The following is a 15,804-nucleotide window of genomic DNA, read 5'->3' as shown; positions in this document are numbered from 1 at the left end:
AGGGATCTCAGGGTGGGTCACAGGACTTCCAAGAACATCTTGGGAGGACAGTCGATTTCCAGGAAAGAGAAATTCCCTAGAGTGACCTGGGACAAACAGGCCCCTGATGTCAGGAGCAGAAATGTCATCACCTGAACTCTAGTTGGAATTACTGAACATCGTCACCTGCTCCAATATTCCCATTTTATGGATGTGAAAACTCAGGCCCTAGGAGGGAAAACTCTTGCCAGTACTACACAATGGCAAATGTCAGGCTTGAAAATAGAAGCCGGGCCTTCTAAGCTACCTTCCTGCCAAGCCTTGCTGGGGCCAAGACTTCAAGATTCTCCCTCCCAAAGAGCCATAATTAGATTCCTCCACAGGAAACAGGGCCACAGGCCAGATTCTTGCCTGGCTCCCCAGGGGAGACCTCGAGAAATAGAAAAGGCCTCCAGAGCCCCAGACTGGAATGATCCAGATCAGCTACCAGCTGGCATCCCAGTGTTGCTCTTAACCTTTGGAATTGGGCATGCAAAGTAAAGTTTTTGGGAAGCTAGCCTTTGTACATGATTCTGGGCATATATGTGGAAGTATGCACCTGGCTTTGAAGATGGCAGTGGTCTCCCTCTCCCAAGCACATCAGTGGAGTAGGCTGCTGAGCAGCCCCTCCTGGTCAAGGTGATCCAAGGAAAGATCATGTAGATGGATACGGTGACCAGAAGGAAGGGAGGAGGAACATCCCCATTGGGGGAATTGCAAGGGCCAGTGCTAGGGATTAAGAGTAGGGTCTGTGTTGAGCATGACAGTCAAGTGGGAAGAAGTGGGCCCCAGGCATCACGTTTCTGGAGGTGATTATGGATTGGACCCAGTCTGTAATAAGTGGGTAGTACCAGCCGACTCTGTCCATCCTGCTCCTTGTCTCGTGGTGCAGGCACTTCCAGACAGGGGACTGGCAGGCACTACTGGCTGGTGAGTACAGAATGGGCAGTGTCTAGTGGACTTTGTGAACCTGCCCCCAGCTTCCATGGCACCTGCCCACCCCCTCAGCCTGTGCTCTGTTGGGCAGAGTGCAGAAAAAGGAGGTACAAATCAGCTCCAGCAGAGGGAAGGGGTCTGTCTCTCCACGTAGTCAGGATCAGAATCCCCTCCTGAAGGAGGTTGGGACATCTTCAGTATGTGGCTGATGTTTCCTGCAGGGTGCTGGTGGAAAATGAGTGTCATTCAAAGGGGGCTATCTCTAATGTGAGGACAGGGTTTGAGGGAAACTAGCAAGGTATCAGAAACGACCCAGAGGGGTAGCGACAGCAGGACCCTGCTATGACATTCTGAGCCTCAAAGGGCCAGGGGACCCTCCCTCTCCTCCTGCCCTGGGGTCTCCTGTTGACCTTTCCTATTGAGCAAACCCATCTGGTAGCCTGTGAATAGCAGGACCCACTGACACAGTCCAAAGAAGGGCAGCCTGCTGGGACACAGAGCAGGTGGAGAAAGGTAGTGCATGGGATGCAGGGGCAAACGGAGGCTACCCAGCATGGGAAGATAGCAAATAATTGCCCTCCAAACATGTAGGCAGATCCGTCCCACCCGATGGCCGCCCTTTTGCGCTGGCTTTCCCCCACTCCCCCAAGCGCAATCTTGTGGAACAGTCATAGCCCTTGCCTGCATGGAGTACCCAGTGTCCAGAGGAGGTGGAGGCCCCAGCAGAGAATAAGTCCGAGAGGACCCTAGAGTCCAGGGGCCAGCCCCGCTCGCATAACCAGTTCTCTATCCCAAAACATTGCAGATCCCAGGGCTGCACCCACTGACGTTAAAATCCGAGTCCTGAACAGCACAGCCATCAGTCTCCAGTGGAACCGCGTTTACCCTGACACAGTCCAGGGCCAGCTCAGAGAGTACCGAGTGAGGACACCAGCTCTCAGCCCCTCCTAACTACCCAGCTTGCTAACCAGGGCAAGGGCGTAGCAGATGCAGGCCATGAGATACCTGGAAGGGGTCCTAGGGGTAGTTGTTGGATCCAGAGTTAATTCAAGAAGATGGTGTTGGCTGTTCAAAAATACACCTGGAAAAAATTTTATATATATATACATATACCCAGGTGTGTCCTGCAACAGATATGCTGAGATTCTGCTCAGCAGAAGATCACATGAAGGGTGGTGGGTTTGGGTTGATGCTGCATATCGCTCATCATGCTCATAATACATGTGTGAGCAGACACACATGTATCTTAGGAGCAGTGTTGAGGCAGCACTGAGCTACACCCCTCTCCTAATGGCCCCTGCTGGGCTGCTTGCCTCACCCAGTCTGGTTTCATGAAGCCCTCACTAACAAGGCAGAGCCACCAAGACATTGTAAGCACTTTCCCTGTTGTCGCAGCCAACTCCGGATTCTCCAGCACGTGGATTATCAGGGCCCTTGGCTTCTCCTGATCTCCCTGCCTATGGGCAGTTTCTGTTCACGTGTCTCTCCTCTTTGCAAAGGTGGGCTGAGGCGGGGAAAAGAAGAAGAAAAACAGGTTATGCCAGGCTCTCCCTTACACATAGCTTTATTTAAAAGTTGCCTGGGAAGTGACAGAGGCTGTAGGCATGGGATGCTGCAGGTTCTGTGACTCACAGGTCATTGAGAGTTGGCTGATGGACAACTGGGGACAGAATGGAAGGGATCGGTCTCTTTTTAGGACATCAGTTCGGTAGGACACTAATAAGGAAGACAAGAGAATGTGTACACTTAATGAGCTCTTCCCCAGCACTCGACTCACACCCTTAACCTACTTGCCTGGAGATCATTCCAGCTAAAGCTCCCCTTGGGTCCCCTTCTCAAGTGTAGATCTCCTCCTCTTCCTTTGCCATCGGAGGCCCAGGTAATGGTGACACGGTAGCCCGACTTGGGCCTTCGTACCTAGTGCTAACCGTACCTTATGTCCCAGACCTCTTGACTCTATCCATAACACTACCACCTTCTCAAGGCCATCCCATCCAGGATCTTGCCACCAGGCAGCCTGGTGTCCACTGACTTGGACTTGTGTCTATCGCATTCTAAAGGTCTTCAAACAATATTAAAAGAAACCGCTTGACTTCAAAGGATTAAATCAACTCTCATATTCAGACTTGTGGGGGTAACCTGTTACTTTTCAACTCCTGCTTCCTGCCAACCTAAACCATACTAATCCAACTCAAGGGGATGTGGCCTTTGAGCACAGAAGAGAGCTCTCCATGCCTGCACCCTGGGCTTATCCTTTGTGGTTCCAGCATGAACTCCATGAGCATCTTGTTCCCGGGCCTGGAATTAAGTGCCATGATGGAAATAAGCACCAGCTCCATCAGTAACTTTGGCCAACTTGCCTACTTCCGAGAGAGGCAGTGTGGCTCAGAAAATGATTGAACCCCAAGCCCCCATGTCCTGTTTGACATCAGTTCACACTCACTAGGGACTAATGAATGGGGCCTCTAAGGCCACTGCCCCAGCCCAGGCGGGGCTACCCAGGGCATTCGGGATGCGGAGCCTGTGGCAAGCAGAGGGCAAACTGTCACTACCGCTGGCACTAACTACTAACCCGGCTCCACCTGACCACCCCCTCACCGGCCTGCCTCTGTCCTGAAGGCCTACTACTGGAGGGAGAGCAGCTTGCTGAAGAACCTGTGGGTGTCTCAGAAGAGACAGCAAGCCAGCTTCCCTGGTGACCGCCCCCGCGGCGTGGTGTCCCGCCTCTTCCCCTACAGTAACTACAAGCTGGAGATGGTCGTGGTCAATGGGAGAGGCGATGGGCCTCGCAGTGAAACCAAGGAGTTCACCACCCCGGAAGGAGGTAGGTCTGCCCTGAGACTCTGCAGGGTGGGGCAGGACAAGGGCAGCACGTCCAGGTGGGCCTCGAGCAGCCCCAGCATACATTGGCCAGACAGCACAAGGTGACCTCTGCTGCGACCCCCAAGGCACCTACGTCCTGCAAGCTGAGCCGCTCCTGCCATCCCCCGAGTGCTGCATGACCGGCTGGCCTGCCCTGACAGGACTGTGTATCTCAGGAGAAGACCTCTATTGCCTGCTGACAGAATTCCAGAAGGGCTAGCGGACTGACCTTCCCCCCTACAAGGGTGCTGCGGGAGCCCTGGCTACCCCCTGACTCCGGAGGTCGAAGCACAGTCTCCCTGACCACCAGAAGCACCCGGCTTATTCCCCAGCACTCAGGACCTTCAGAGTTCACTCAGCACTGTGATCCAGAAGCTTCTGTCTGGACAGGTGGCCCTGCAGGGGGGGCCCTGCCTGCTGCTGGTTCCAGGTCCCCCTGGTCCTGGGAGGCAGATTCCTGCAAAGCTCACTACGTCCTGTTTATCAGCTCTCGTTTATCAGCTCGACATTTGCCGATTTCTCTTCTCTTTCTCCTCCCTCCTTCCTTAATGGCTTCCCCCATATTCTTCTTCTCTTCCTCCTTCTCTGTTCTTCCCTCTTGCTTTCTTTATTCCTCTCTTTCCTGCCTACCCCCCCCCCATTTTGCTTTCCATCTCCAGCCTCTCCCCATCGCCCCCGCTCCTGGTGCCCTGTCCCTGAGTCCCATCCTGGGTTTCTTTCTCCTCGCCCCTGAACCCACATTCTCAGCTCGGGGACTGAGAATCCTCGTCTGAGGACTGGGGACTGCGGCCTCTGCACACACAGCTGTGGTTGGGTCCCTGAACAGCTCGAAGGCATCTTTGCAAGGGAACAGCCTAACGTGTGCCCAATCCACCGTCTTTGCTAAAGGAAAACCTGACTTCTTCCCCATTTTAAACAGAGTCTGAGCCGTGTGTGTCGTAAACGGGAGGGATACAGCGTCCTGGCTGGGGCTGAGGGCTGTGCCCCCTCACCCCCATGGTCCTCCTGGGTTCTGACGTGGCAGCCAACCAGCGTGGGGGTTGCCCAGAGGTCCATGCCTTCATACTTGTGCTTTGTTTTTTTTGTGTTTCCTCATCCTGCCTCTACCCACCCCTTCTCTTCCCCTGCCCTCTCCTCCTTCCCCAAGTACCCAGTGCCCCCAGACGTTTCCGAGTCCGGCAGCCCAACCTGGAGACAATCAACCTGGAATGGGATCATCCGGAACACCCCAATGGGATCCTGATCGGATACACTCTCAAATATGTGGCTTGTACGTTCCATCCTTCTTTCTCTTCATCTGGGATTCAGAAACCCCATTCTCACCATTTCACTAAGGAATCGAAGTAGAAAGCCTATGGGTGCAGAGAACAGTGCAAAGGGATGGAAGCGCCAAGGAGAAAGTTCCCCGGGGTGTTAGGTGAGGCAGGTGAGAGCCAGCCCTCTGCTCGCCTGACACAGCTCCTTTTGCAGGAATCTTCTAGTTGGCCAGGGAGAAAAAGGGAACTTCTGATCTAATGAGGAACTCAACCTCGGCCCCTCAGGGATCTTAGTTAGAGTCTCCAACACCTACAAGTTGTGCACTTCATCCGATGGGGAGATTGCATACAAGAGAATCCACACAATACTCGGGGACAGTAAACAAAGTGTCACGTATGGTAAGGCAGCTGTATCTTGAGTGACTCAGTCAGGAACGTGGGCAGGGAAGACCTCACCAAAAGAGCTTAGTGTCACCGCTGGAGGACAGGAGGGTCATTATATTTGAAAAACCTCTAAAGTAGGTGATGTCGTACCTCATTGGGAAGCTCAAAGGGCCAGCTGTTGTGTTGTTGACGATTTTAATAGCCGACTGTGTGCCTGTACGCTGCTCTGAATCCACCTCTGGACCTGACCATTCCCCTTTGAGCTATACTGAATAGGCCTTTTACAAAGGAGGCATTAATGATCAAAAGCTCTAGTGGTTCTGCCCTAGTTCTGTTTGAAAGGAAGAAAGGAACTCAAAAGTTTTGTCCTCGTTAAAAAGGCCTGGGGATTATAAACTAAATCTTTCAGAATCAGCCACATAACTTTATAGTGAGCTGGAGATAATGAGATCAGTGAAAAAGTCTTAACCCCTGGTTTGTCATTGAAGAGCCAGAAAGTTCTTGCCCAGCAGTCTGCCCTTGAACCCAAATCTCCCATCCCCAGGGTCGGGGATCAGGCCCCACTTGTTCCCCTTGCCACAGAGTCAGGAAGGCTTTCTCCTTCCAGCTGCAGATTATATAACCCACCACGGCCAATGTTACTGAAGTTGAATTCACTTACCTCTCTCTCCCCAGTTAATGGAACCAAATTAGGAAAGCAGATAGTGGAAAACTTCTCTCCCAATCAGACCAAGTTCACGATGCAAAGAGCAGACCCCGTGTCACGCTACCGCTTTACCCTCAGTGCCAGGACGCAGGTGGGCTCTGGGGAAGCAGTCACAGAGGAGTCACCAGCACCCCCAAATGAAGGTAAGTGCATTGCAGCAGTTTTGGGGGTGAAAGATCCCGGCTAATCCAGATGCCTAGAGAAACACCCTGGCCTGGCCTTCTGGCTGGCCGGCCTTCTGGGATGGAGAGAAGACAAGGCTGCAGGTCCTCCAGCCCCCAATAGAATACAAGAGAACCCATCTCCTATGCTGAGAGGTAGATGCTGGTGATGTATCCGGAAAACTCAGATCTTCTTCGATGGCTGCAGTCAGACCTGATCCCCACTTTGTCTTGACTTGCTCTGGCTCCTAACATCTATCATCTGTCCTCCTGGGGCGGGGACGGGGGTGGTGATTGTGTAGGTATAAGGAAGCAAGCCTGAGTCCACAGTGGACGTGACATGAGGGAAAGCACATGGAAAGTAAACCTGCTGATGAACTTCAGAGAACTGTGGAAGTGTTCGCCTATCGAGAGCGGCAGCACCGTTACTAAGGTTGCCTGGGGAGGGCTCTGGGACACCCCTTCTCCCAAAGGCACGTGGGCCAAGGAGGGAGGGAGGCCTTGATTGAGGCTATTTGCCAGGATAATGAGCTGAACAGGAGGTGTAGTCTGAGCTGGGTGGGGTGTCAGGCCATGGGGAGGGGGTGTTGGGAAACAGCCACTGGCCAAGCCAGCTTCCCCAGAGCGAATGCGCTCAGCTCTTGGCTCCTGGCATCTTCCGCCCGCGGAGCATCCCCCAGAATGCACCTGCCTGTGAAGGCCACTAGAGGGGACTCCAGGCTCACTTGTACCCAGGCTGGTGCTCAGAACCTGCAGCGAAGGCGGGAGGTCAGGTTTACAGAAGCCCGGATATTGGCAGCCCCCCTCCAGAAGGAGGGGACTCCCTGCCTCTCCAGAGGTACAGTGGTGTATTCCACAGCCATTTCCTGAGTACCCCCAACATGAGGTGCCAGACCCTGTGCCAAAAGCAAGGAACACAGTCTAGAAGGGGAGACATCCACAGGAATATCTAATTGCTGTTCAACATGAGGAACGTTACATTGAGCAGAGGCTGTGCAGAGGAGGGCTCAGTTCTACAAAGGAAGAGACAGTGTGGACAGGGATTTTTACAGGAGATGACAGGGTACTCTGTGCAGTGCTTGCCCAAGAAGGCTGAGGGGCGACGCCCTGCCCCTGGCCCAGATTGGCCCTCCCGAACACCGCCTCCCCACCCCAGGAGAGCCTCGGTGCTCCTTCACTGGGGCTGCCAGGCCTGCTGCCAGGGCTCCCAGGTCAGCCTCATAGCAGCCCTGCCTCCCTCCCCAATCCGCAACCCCCCCTTATCCGGCCAGCACACCAGTGCTGGGACAAGCTGGAGAGGAGATAGGCAGAAGCTGGAGAAAGGCCGACTGGGTCATTCTCTGGTCTTGTAAGCCAGGCCTGAGCCACGCAATAAGCTCTCCTCCTAGTTTGCTCATCAACCCCCGGCACTTGGGCAATTTATTATGGCGGGGGGAGGGGGGGACTTTGTGGCTAATAATATGCCTCTTACCAAAAGCCTGGCCAGACAGGGGATAGTGCACTTTCCTGATGACTCAATTCTATATGGAGAGACATAAAGAGAGCCCCTTGTCCCTCCCCATCTCCGGCCCAATACAGAATATCAGATCAACAAAGCCCCATTGTCCAGCCTTAGTGACCACCCTGGGATACGTTCTGGGGCCCCAGAGGACAAGAACACAAAGGGAGACTTTCTTCTCAACTTAGGGTTGCAGTAAATTCAGGAATTTCTTTTAGGGCTCCCAATCCACAGTTGGGTTTCTTATTTCATAAAGTACAGCTGGTGGGAAAGAACTGGGGCAGCAGACCCTCGGGACAGGGGCCTCAGGGCTGCAGTCTGTGGCAGTTCCTGGGCCTTCCAGGGCTGAGATGGTATGGGAGAGGATTCATGAAATATGCTCACCCCTCCTCCATCCACTGCAACACTCTACCATCTCCCCACAAAGATACAGGAGCCATCCTTTTGACTGGGGTAGATGTCCTCCTATGCCACCTACACCTTATGCCCTCAATTCTTGGCATCGTGGGTGGTTACCCAGCCTTCTTCATAAAGATCAGCCCCGGCCAAGGAAAGGACACACCCTTGGGGAAAGACCTGGAAACAGAGCACTCTAGGTAGACTGTCCCTACTAGCACCCCTTAGATGATAGTCCTTGAGTGGAAGTAGAATCGGAAAGGTCTCCAAGATCCTGGTGGACAGTTTTCTGTAGGAACATACCAGACCCCCATGGAGTTGAACATGGACACCAGTTGGCATCCTCAGGGCAGTAGCCAGCACCTGGCCACACTGTCTGGGTCAGGTTTGAGCCAGACGGTCCTCTACTTGCTTGTCCTGTGGTTTCACCTGTGCTCTCTTTTGTCTTCCCTCTCTCATCCTTTCTCCCTCTCTCTGGCCATCTTGGGCGCTGTGTTCTGAAGCTACTCCAACAGCAGGTACCGTACCAGCAGCAGAGGTAATGGACATGGCATGGGACAATGCAGGTGGAGCCCAGCCCAGCCAGGGTGGAGAAGGAGGGAGAGGCTCGGGACAAAAGCATGCTCCAGACTCACTCTTTCAGGGGTTGGGAAGCCGGACTGTCAAGAAGGATGTGTGTGTGTGGAGGATGGGATCAGAGGAGGTCAAACCCCTCCCCTCTTCCCTTCCCTTACTCTTGGCCCCCTAGGATGGCTTAGGAGTGGCCACCCCACATGCACAGGGGCTCCAGACCTAGTCTCTGCACCTGCAGCTTTCTTAGAAGCTGAGTGATTACTTCCCCTGACTGACCTGGGCCCTTGCCTGGTTTTGACGTCTCAGAGCACAGAGAGAGGGTCCGTAGCCCTTGGGTGGCCAGCTGTGCCCCTTAAAGGAATGCTCTACCATGAATGCAGGCAGCTGGCTCCTGGCTTCTGGTCAGGCTGCCATCTCCTGGAAGGGTGACCAACGGGTGAGCACGCTGTGCATGCTGACCATGCATGCTGCATGGGGCCCTGGCGCCAGCTCTGCCATCTACCGTGGGTTCTGGTCAGTGACAATGAGTGAGCTTGTCCTTGGATAGGGCCAGGGGCTCCAGGACTTGGACTCTTAGTGGGCACCGTGGGCTGATTGTTCCCTCGCTCCTTAGAAACCCGGCTTCTCAGAATCTTCAGCATTAAGAACAGCCTCCACTCTCAGGGTCTGGGAATGGATAGCAGACACGAGGAGTGGGCAAGCAGGCCCGGCTTAGGCAATGACCTGCTGACCACAGTCCTCCTCTCAAGCCCTCATGTTGTGGGTTCAAAGGCACCAAAGGGCGTGTCGCCATAGAAGGCCTATCCTCAAGCTGGAGATGCTTAGGCAGGGGATCCCGGGGTTCCTCCCCCTGTCTTCCTCTGAAGCTGACAACAAGGCTCACCCTGGCAGAGGTGGGGGGCAGGGGATCACTAGAGCCTCCTGAAGCTCTAGGCAGTGGAGAGGACTGAGAAGCAGGTGAGAAAGCCGAGGGTTAGCTTATGATCTGGGTTCCTCCCTCCCCCTTTTTAGGTTGATTCTATTTCCGTTGCACACCCTGCTTCCTTCAGTTTGTTTGTTTTGCCAGATCTGTGGGTGGTGCGCAGCTATCATCCTTCCCTCCCCCCCAACCCCTTCCCCCTCCACATCATCACCCAGGCTGGTGGGTCCCAGTGCGTCCCCACAGGGCCTAAACACCTCCACTGGGATATGAGGTAGAATAGAGAGGTGTCCTGGGCCTAGGGACCATGGAGAAAGCCATCCTTGTACCCTGGGGGCTGCCCTAACTTTCTGACTCAACTTTGCACAAAAGTCTCTTCTGGAACTATTCTAGCAGGTGCTCAGGGTAGCCTAAGCAGACTTAGTGAACATAGAAGGGGAGACACAAGACCTCAAGTGAATCAGCTTGATGTTCATTGGTCAGGCAGGTCCCAGCCCGCCTCCCCCTTTCTGGGGCCCAAGGCAGCTCCACCTGGCAGCAGGGAGCCTGCCCTGCTCAGGGAGCATCCGTGCCAGGCCTGGCTGCCCCTCTCATGAGTGACCATTCCAAACTCCCCACTGTCTGCTCCCCATTTAGAGAACATCCAAGCCCATCACGTATGCACAATGAGTGCAGGTCTCTGAGCCTCAATCAAATGTGCCTCCTAGGCTTCAGCTTCCCTATGACACGGCAGTAGAGGCCATGACACTGCACATCTTTGGAAATGAGATGTGCTGGTGGCATTTGCTGTTCTCAGCTGTCAATGCCCAAGAACCTCCTTTGCAATTTGCAGGGGCCAAGCTGTGGAACCCAGGTTCGACATTTTTTATATCGGTCTGTTGTCCAGCCCAGGGCTCCCTTCCCTGTCGTCTTCCCTGAACCTGGATGTCCCCCTCCCCCTGCCACACTGATCTGTTCCTATCTTACCCAGTGAAAATAATCCCTCTCATGCTCCCGTGTCTGTAGCCTCTCAGGGTTGCTGCCCATCTGTCCTGGACATCTGTGGTTTGGCCAGGGTAGTCCGTGTGCCAGGTGGACATTTTTGGATGGACCTTCCACCTTGGAGTGTCTGGGGAATGTCCTCCACTGTAACTCAGATCTGCACATGTTTGGTGGGCAGCTCCATGGCAGGTTCTGAAAGTGGAGGGGTCAGAAAGAGTCCCCTCTCAGTTTTCTCCAAAAAATGTGGTGTTCCCCAAAACTCTGGTGGAAAACCCTCAGCCGTGGCATTCGGTGTCTTCCAATGTGCATGAGGTCACCCATTAGGCTGACGTGGCCCTGGGGGAGGGGTGCCGTATTTCCAGTTCTAGGCCCACCCTGGACACCCACACACACACACCTCATCCTCCATTGCCAGGCTGGTGGTCTCCACCCATCATTGACAAGGGTGGTGGTTCTCCAGCCCATAATTCCTGCTTTCACTGGAGATGGCATCCTGGCTCAACAACATGCCTGGCCAGCCTATGGGCCACTCCATCTCCAAGCCCCTTATCCCGTTCTGTTCTCTCTCTCTCCACCCCAGGGGATGGAGTCCTCTGAATCCCCTTGGACCTGAGCCCTGGACCGTTTCCGTGTGAAAACTTGCCTTCCCCGCTCACCTCTATAAGCCTCCAACTCAGCCCGAGGTTTTCCTTCTTGCCTCTGCTCTCCTGGTCTCCCTGTCCATCTGGCCCTGTCCAACCATGGGACAATAGACGCAGCTAATAAGTGGGTCAAAGAGAACACTGATTTGCCAGCTGGGACCTCAGCCAGCCGAGGCTGCCTCCTCCATGGTGACTCCAATGAGGAGTCCTCGGGGAGGACATTTGGGAAGCCACTCCTTGCCTCTTGTTCCCCTCTAACTGATACCCTGAGACTGTTACCACTGAGCTGAAAGAAAGGCAATTAGGTGGCTGTCATCAGAAGGGCTTCCTTCTTGTCGCGCTTGGCAGAGGGACCTTTGCAGGGGAGGGACTAGACCTTGAAGCATCCTCAGAGTCATTTCCCATTCTTATTTCTGAACAGCAGGACCAGGGGAAAAATCTCGCCCCAACCTAGCCTCTCTTAGCATCTGTTTCTAGGGCTAATTACTGGAGCGCCCAGGGAAGCAGGTGCAAGCCTAACTGTGGGCCTGTGGGAGTGTAGCGTGTGTTTCTGCTTATGAGAACCAAGGGGCATGTGAGAGTACGTATAGCTTTTGGGGAGAAATGACACTGATTCTGGGGGCCCAGGAAACGTACAACACTGCTCAGGTCTGCGCTACGCAGAGTGGGATGGTCTTAACTCAAAAGGAATTTCTCCCCAAAGCTTTTTGATGATGCCTTTTAAATAGTTCTAGAAAAGGAGGGCTCTGTGAACATTGTACTTGCCAGAAATTATTAGAAAATACGTACCGATACAGGGAACCAAGTCAGAGCAGATCCTGCCCAGATGGGCAAGATAGTCTCTCCAGATTCCTCCCCGCGGCGCAGAGTGGCCGGAAAAGCCCATGTGTGTCCGTGGCCACAGGAGCTGCAAGGAGCCGGGCCTGGGAGAGAGCCGACCTTTAGCTTGTGGGGCTCTCGGGCTTCTCCGTGCTTTTGTCTGTCTGTCCATCTGTCTGTCTTGGTGAGTGGGATAGGTGAATTCTCTCATGCTGAGCCATAGAGCACTGAGCTCTCCAGGCCTGGAGCCACCTTGAACTAATAGATCTTTGAACAGTGACTTTGACAGGGAAGGGCTATCCCCTCCTCACACCTTCCTGACCTCGGAGTTGACTGGAGTCCAGGGAATCTAGCAGTCTGCTTTGACCCTGCCCAGGAATCTTTGGAATGCATGGGACATAGTTGGCCACCCAGTGTGACTTCTGATCTTACACATAGGGGAGTGGCTGGGATCCCAGAACAGCCCTTCTTTCTCTGTGGGGACTTGTACCATCAGAGACCTAGGGGAATGAAAGGGCTTTTGTTGGTCAGGCTCTTGTTGAAAAGGTCTGGGGTCTCTTCATTCTCCCCTGAGAAAAGTTCTCAGGCAGTTGTCTCTCTGGTTCCCTCCCTGTCCTGGCTCCCCTTCTGGGCAGTGGGGATATTATCTTCCTAAACTTCTGGAGCTCTGAGATAGGGCTGGGATGTGGCTATTCCTCAGGGGTTACAAGTATCTTCTTATGTCTTAACGCCCTGCCTTGTGCCCCGTAAGTGGACTGTGATCAGATTACAAGAGATGGCAAGGGGGAGAGTTGGCCCTGCCTCTCTCTGATTTGCCCCCACCATTCTCATACTCTCGGCTTTCGTAATATTGGAACTAGAGAGTTGTAGGGCAGTCCTCAGCTTCCACGACCCCTCTGCAGAAGGAAAGAGGGCCTACGGAAATGATGTCATATTGTCATATTGGTAGACAGCCCCCCCACCCCCCTGCCCAGGGCTGACTGATGTCAAGCATAGCTTTGGACGGGCGATAAGATTGTGAAAGTAGGCACAGATTTGAACCAGTCCCCCTGAAAATATATGTAAAAAAGAAGCCCACAAATGTATCTCACTTGCATCCTGGGATTTCTCCATCTACTGAGCACAGACTATACGGTGACCCCAATAGCACCCATCCCACATCCTAATGTAAAAGGAAAGGACTTGTGGCACCTGGAGCCCGAATGTCCTTGGAAGAGAGGAGTCACTACAAGTTACTGCAAGGTGGAGCAGGGTCATTGCAGGAAGGACCGTCACTGGGCAGAGAAGAAGGGAGGAGAGGCAGGGCTATGGACAAGAGCCAGAGCCTGCGGACAGGCGGGCAGTGAGACCACGCTGGGAGGCTGACCCGCAGAGTGGGGATTGTTCTCTCTCTGTCGTTGGGTTTGGGGGTGTTAGAACTCAAGCAGCCGTGAGAAGGGGCACCTTTGGAGTGAATGGCTGGAATGGGAGTCTTCCCAGTGCTCCTACGGGACACAGCCAGCCACCTGCCCCCCTCCAAGGCCGGAGCTCCAGGGCTGGACCCAAGTGCTGCTAACAGGCCTGTGTCTGGGTGGCGCTGGCCAGGGACCCCATGCCATCTCTGGGGCCTGAGCGATTCGGTGTGGGTCCTTTGCTATCCTCATCCTCACTCTCAGCCGGGTGCATGCTGGGTGCTTCGAGCCACACAGACCATGAGAAGAAAATGAAACGCACGCGGGGCTTCATTCTCTTCCTGGCCCATGGCTGTGTTCTCTCACTGTGATCCGTCCGACCTGGTCCGTCACGCTGGGGGAGGCTTCTGGTTCCTGAGCTCCATCTCCTCCCGGGGGCTGCCTGCCTTGCACGCGGGGCCACGAGTCCAGGCTGGGGACCCCCAGACCAACCAGACGCAGCTGTTTTACATTTCCCTCTCAGCTCCTCCCACGTTGCCCCCGACCACGGTGAGTGTGACGGGCGTTGTGAGCAGTACAGACGCTACTGCCACCGCTGCCACCACCGAAGCCACAACAGTCCCCACCATCCCAAGTGTCGCACCTACCACCATGGCCACCACCACCGTCGCCACAACTACAACCACTGCCGCCACCACCATGGAGAGGCCTCCCACCACCACCTCCGAGACTAAGATGCCCGAATCCGGTACTACCCACTGTCCCTGCGCCCCATCCCTCTGCCAGAGGCCCCCCCGCGTAGGAGGGCGGGTCTGGGATGCCGTCGGCCAACACCTCCCTTTGTTTTCTACCTGGAGAGCACATGGGGATTCTCAGTCTGGTACCCTGGGGCACAGAGCACCACCCCCCCTCGCCCCCGCCCGGTGCAGGCCTTGGGTGGCTCTCCACTCTTCACGCCCCCATTCTGGCCTCAGATCCTTGTTACTGGAGTGTCACCCTCCCCAGGCACCACCTCTGCGTTCTGAATGGGAGACTTGCCTCTACCTCCATGCTGAGCAGCAGCTCAGGGCTGAGTACCCTGGAAGGGAAAGAGTGTGAGCAAGGACCAGGGCCTAACACTGGAAAGTCGGCCGGAGAGGGCTTCCGGCCCGGGCCGTGTCACACCCAGACCTGCAACATAGAGGGCCGAGCAGTGGGGAGTGGCCGGCCCTGCTGGGCAGCTCTGTTCCCAGAACCCTGCTCTTCCCTTGCCCTTCTCCCAACAAACCACATTTACGGCCTTTTTTTTTTTTTTTTTTTTTTAAAAGAAGAACTTGTAGGAAAGGGCATTGCTAGGGAGCCCCGTAATGCCCGAGGGTGCTGTGTTGCTCTTTCCACTCACATTCCCACACTCCCAGATGCACACATGGAGGGACAATCACAACCTTTCTAGGGGCCCCTGGTAAGAAATGACTCCAGGGCTGGCCTGCTAAACCCAGAAAATGTGCTGTTCCTCCGTCATGCAGCCAGGCACAGAAGCTCTGTATTTCTACCATGAGGAGAGCACTGCCCCTAGGAATCCAGCCGTATGTCTGAGAACCAAGCATCAAATACTCTTGAGGGCCTCTAGCTTGCAGAGCCCAAAGGCCATCTGTAAAGTCAGCATGATGCAGCTGGCAGGGCAGGCAGGAAGCACCCAGAACCTTCTTCCACCAGCAGCTATGGGATTGTAGGCTCCCCTGTGTCCTAGGCAAGTCCCTTTACCTTCTGGGGCCTCACTTCTGAGCACCTGAATGAGGATGGTGGCTTAATGCACGTGTGAGTATTGTCTTTAACTCCATTATGTGGACTTTTGTGAGCCATAAGGGGACAAGTGATACATAACTGACATTATGTTCTTCAGGCCTTGGAAACACCGATTTGCTTTAAAGGTACAATATCTAGAATTTAAACAATATGGACTTTAGGAAGATGTCGGTGGAGGAAAAAAACTGGCAGGCTCTTAGAAGCTGCCACCAATAGTCTGGTGATGGGTGTTCTTTGGGGCCACAGGGAGGCATCTTTGCCTTATAGCAGGGCTCAGTGTCCCCATGAATGCTGTGGGGTCACAGAGGAGATACACAAAGGATGAAGGGACTGGATCTTGCTCCCCAGCAGAGTTACTTGTCCTCTGGAAAGATTGTCCTTGCTGCCCCGTAGGACTAGCCCAGTGGACTCTCACATGTGACTCCTAACTGCCCAAGACTGTGCAGAAGACCTGCCTGTGCCCCTGAACTTATCCTTA

The 15,804-nt window shown here is 54.3% G+C and overlaps 1 protein-coding gene and 1 long non-coding RNA gene across 21 annotated transcripts in view; one reads left to right on the top strand and one right to left on the bottom strand.

The window, feature by feature from the left end:
* The window catches only part of NFASC (neurofascin), a 181,436-nt gene that overhangs the window by 143,327 nt on the left and 22,305 nt on the right, over positions 1–15,804 (top strand). For 10 of the 20 annotated variants that reach the window (XM_072814736.1, XM_072814732.1, XM_072814734.1 and 7 more), the window contains 6 exons: positions 1,760–1,875; positions 3,574–3,778; positions 4,964–5,086; positions 6,132–6,305; positions 8,721–8,735; positions 14,065–14,289. In XM_072814736.1, coding sequence (XP_072670837.1) covers positions 1,760–1,875; positions 3,574–3,778; positions 4,964–5,086; positions 6,132–6,305; positions 8,721–8,735; positions 14,065–14,289 — 858 coding nt within the window. The remainder of the gene's footprint in view (positions 1–1,759; positions 1,876–3,573; positions 3,779–4,963; positions 5,087–6,131; positions 6,306–8,720; positions 8,736–14,064; positions 14,290–15,804) is intronic. The other 10 variants (XM_072814748.1, XM_072814745.1, XM_072814744.1 and 7 more) reach the window with 4 other exon arrangements.
* On the bottom strand, positions 2,482–7,924 carry LOC140626892 (uncharacterized). The gene is made up of 3 exons (XR_012025878.1): positions 7,795–7,924; positions 6,118–6,260; positions 2,482–2,670 (listed from the first exon to the last, which is right to left on the bottom strand). It is a non-coding gene; the product is annotated as an uncharacterized lncRNA (long non-coding RNA).

This window comes from Canis lupus, chromosome 38, assembly GCF_048164855.1.
Source record: "Canis lupus baileyi chromosome 38, mCanLup2.hap1, whole genome shotgun sequence".
In the NCBI taxonomy this organism is placed as follows: Eukaryota; Metazoa; Chordata; class Mammalia; order Carnivora; family Canidae; genus Canis; species Canis lupus.
This window is presented reverse-complemented; position numbering and strand designations above follow the sequence as displayed.